The sequence below is a fragment of the Apaloderma vittatum genome, unplaced genomic scaffold (assembly GCF_000703405.1).
Source record: "Apaloderma vittatum isolate BGI_N311 unplaced genomic scaffold, ASM70340v1 scaffold30747, whole genome shotgun sequence".
Lineage (NCBI taxonomy): Eukaryota > Metazoa > Chordata > Aves > Trogoniformes > Trogonidae > Apaloderma > Apaloderma vittatum.
Window position 1 is genome coordinate 1 of NW_009728484.1, and position 3,877 is coordinate 3,877.

General features: G+C 56.3%; 1 protein-coding gene across 1 annotated transcript; it reads left to right on the forward strand.

Moving 5' to 3' along the window:
• Nucleotides 1-219: 219 nt before the first annotated feature.
• Nucleotides 220-3,205, forward strand: LOC104277458 (liprin-alpha-4-like; the record flags this gene model as incomplete). Its single annotated transcript, XM_009874092.1, has 5 exons — nt 220-234; nt 1,211-1,386; nt 2,019-2,116; nt 2,789-2,964; nt 3,137-3,205. Coding segments are annotated over exons 1-5 (534 nt in total), but the record flags the coding sequence as incomplete, so codon positions are not given.
• Nucleotides 3,206-3,877: the final 672 nt, after the last annotated feature.

Genomic DNA, 3,877 nt, shown 5'->3' on the forward strand with positions numbered 1-3,877 from the left:
TGCTCCTGCTGACACCACCATTCCTGATCCATCAGAAAAGCCTCACCCGTGCTTGTCTGAGAGAGGGGCTGAAACCCTGACCCAGCAGGGTCGAGGTGTCCCCAGCACCCCGTCACCAAGGCTGAGCTTCCCGAGCTGTGGGAGACCGACCCCCACCCCCTGTGGGTCCCGCCGTGCCGGAGGCTCCCGCACTGGGCGCTCAAGGCACGTGCTGTCGCGATGCGGGGCCGCCGGGTACTGACTTGACGTGTCCTTTCTGTTGACATGCGGCACGTGTCACGCTTAGGACACGGAGGAAGGCAGCTGGGCACAGGTGAGGTCCCTTTCCCGCGCGCGGGGTGGTGACGGGAGGGGGAGCTGGACGTGGCGGGGCACCCGGGGAGAAAACGTTAGGGCGACGGCGCTCGACGGGTTTGTGTTGGGGTCTAACCCAACCCTGTGGTCCCCCTGAGCCGTGTTTCACGTACAGGGAAATCCTCTTGTGACCTTGTGTCATCCTTCTCTGCTTCAGGCAGGGTGACTTCTTCTGGGATCTATAAGACACAGATCCTGCGCAAAAACCCCCGAGCAACCGGCCGCCCTGTGTCAGGTTTCTAGCTGCACAGATGTTGTTTTTACCTTTTTTTTTAGCCCCAAGTTCAGGATATACACCGTTTGCATGAACTGTAAAGGTGGGAGGAAAGAGTCCTGCTTGGATCCATCTCTTGTGGTTTTATCAGTCTCAAATGTTTTCCTTTTCTGGTGGTTTGTATTTTGGTTTTGGACCCAGAATCAACTTCCAGTGAAAGTGAATGGGTTATTTTTCTGCCCGAAACTCACTTTTTTTTTTTTTTTTGAAGTCATAAAGTAGATCTTTCGGTGATTTCCAAGCTTCTTCAACATCAGTTTAAGTTTCACCGAAACCTCTTCCTTAGTTGTTTCAGCTTTCCTGAATGTGATTTTTCCAGAAGAAGCTGATCGTAAAGTCCAGCTACCCCTTATACTTGCTTTTTGGCTACTGCCTTGTCTCCTTGGGGGACGTCAGCAGGACACAGGCCATGGCCAACAGGACTGTCTTCTCCAGCTCCTGCTGTACAAACTAGAAATAAACTCCTCTGGCTGGTTCGATCCTCAGGACAGTGACCCCCCAGCACTGTCGCTGGTCTCCTGGCACTCTGCAGCTCCCCCAAGCCCTGGTTTCTCCCAACGTTCTCCGTTTGCTTCTCCGCAGACCCTGGCCTATGGGGACATGAACCACGAGTGGATTGGGAACGAGTGGCTGCCCAGCCTGGGTCTCCCGCAGTATCGCAGCTACTTCATGGAGTGTCTCGTTGACGCGCGGATGCTGGACCACCTCACGAAGAAAGATCTCAGAGTGCACCTGAAGATGGTGGACAGCTTCCACCGGTGAGCCCTCTCCTTCGGGAGCACCCTGGGGTGCAGTGTCGGCACGTGGAGCAGAGGATGGGGCAACTGGAGGGGTTTTTCCGCTGGTGCTGGAGGGTGACTCTTCTAGGCTCAACTCAGGCACCTGGGCTGGGGCTCCTCATATGGGCAAACGTTCTCCTTCATCGCATCCTTGCAAAATTGCGGAGGACCATGCCTTCTTCTGCCTTTGGAGCAAAAATCAAGGCTCATCCCACCTGATATCCCACTGGCAGTCACCTGCCAGCAGCCCAGCTTGGAGAAGGCTTATGCCACCCCAGCCACCTTGCTCAAGCACCAGTCTCCAGCCTTGCCATGGGGTACCACCACCCACCCCGACCCATGGGGCTGTGTCCGTGGGCTTGCCAAGCCCTTCCCTGCTCTGGGGATAGACCCTTCAGCCTGGAGTTACCACGGAAGGGAGGGACATGCCCCATTTTGCGGCCACAATATTGCCTTTGGGTTGTGTCTGTCCTGACCCAGCCCTGAACCGAAGCATCCTCTGGGCACGTGGAGAGCAAGCAGGGATATGGGTCCCTCCTCGGGTCCCTCCAAGCCACCTGCCCCACCTTGCTGAGCCACTGAGGGTTGGGTGATGTCTTGTGTCCTTGCAGCACCAGCTTGCAGTACGGCATCATGTGCCTCAAGAGGCTCAACTACGACCGCAAAGAGCTCGAGAGGAGGCGAGAAGAGACCCAGCACGAAATCAAAGGTCAGCGGCCACACACCCGATCCAGCTCTGCAAAAGGAGATGAGAAACCTCCCTAGAGATGCCCAGTGACGGTCTCTCTCTGCCATCCCTGATTTTTAACACAGCGTTTGCCTAGGGAAAATCATTATTTCTGAGCTACCACGCCACCGGGGCTGTTCTTCAGGAGGGGGAACCTCCCTGCAGTGTTTCCCCAACAGATTGCTCCAAGCGCCTTTGTGCAGCTTAGCCCAGTCAGGCAAGAGGAGGCAGGAAGGCTGTCGAAACAGGAAAGGTCCAACCCGAGCATTGGATCATCTCCTCCTGCCCATTTCAGACGCTCAGGACGCCTCCTGGCTTGCTCAGCCTCCCCTTCCTCGCTGCCTGTCCTGAGATTCCCCCTGCATCTGGCTGCTGCTTAGATTACATCTCGTTATTGATAATGCCCCTAATTACACCAGCAGCCGTGGGTTCTTAGGATTGATTTTCACAGTTGTTTTCTGCCTGTTATTTCAGCATTTAGTTGGGTAAATTGACGTGAGCTGTTCCTGCCACTTGAGCACTCGGTAGCGCTGCCGGCTCGGGAGGGAGAGCCCCAGGATTGGCCTGGGAGGGCTTCAGGACATTGGCAGGTCCCCACGCACCCACAAACGTGCTCTGAGCTGGCCCTGAAGCCGTGCCCTCGCTCTCTTGCAGACGTGTTGGTGTGGACCAACGACCAAGTCATTCACTGGATCCAGTCCATCGGGCTTCGCGAGTACGCCAACAACCTCGTGGAGAGCGGCGTGCACGGGGCGCTGCTGGCCCTCGACGAGAACTTCGACCACAACAGCCTGGCGCTCGTGCTGCAAATCCCCACGCAGAACACGCAGGTCAGAGCAGAGCCCCGGAGGGATTTTGGAGGGATTTTTGACTCCAACTCTGCCCGTCCAAGCGGAGCGCTCCGAGGGCTTCTCTCGGTCATTCTGGGGCTTTCCCAGGATGGGAGTTTGTGCTGCAAGCTGTTTCCCTCACTAGGAAATTCTTGTTTATTTTTAATTTCAGGCTCGACAAGTGCTGGAGAGGGAGTTCAACAACCTGCTCGCCTTGGGCACCGATCGGAGGCTGGACGATGTGAGTACCAAACCTCTCCCATATCCAGATCGTGCTGAGCCCCTGCTCTTGTGCAAAACCAGGAGAGGCAGGACCTCTGCTCTCGTCTCTCCTTGTCCAGGGCTGTCAAACAGAGCAGTCGCCTGAGCAGTATTAGGGGAATAAGCTAAAACAATTAGACAAGACCCCAAGGAGGGGTTGGTGGGTTAGAGATGGCCCATTAAGCAGCCAGAAAAGTGTTCCCGTTGAGTCGTTGCAGGTGGGAGTTCATCTAGATCTACGTGTAGCTTTCCTCCGTGAGATACGATGGCAGAGCTTGCCAGGGCTCTCTTTGGGGCGCAGAGAGAAGCAGGACCTTCGAGGTGCCATTGTCTGGCCAAGGTTAATGCATCTCTTGGCCTTTGTGGGGGCTCGTGTGCTGATGACTCCAAGGCATCTTTGCAGGAAGGCTGGAGGGAAGAGATGGCCGAGCTGGAAAGGATAAAAGCCTGTGGCGTGGGGTGCTGGAGAGGTCTCCCCTGTTCTTGACCCAGTTTGCTCACACATTTCTGCACTCTTGGAGCTGGTCGCCACGCGCAGGCACGCCCTGGTTAGGTGGGAGCAGTGCTGGTGTCTCCCAGGGGCAGAAGGTCCTGCTGCCACTGATGCCGGGCCCGTGACTTGTCCTTCCCTCGCAGGGCGATGACAAGCCCG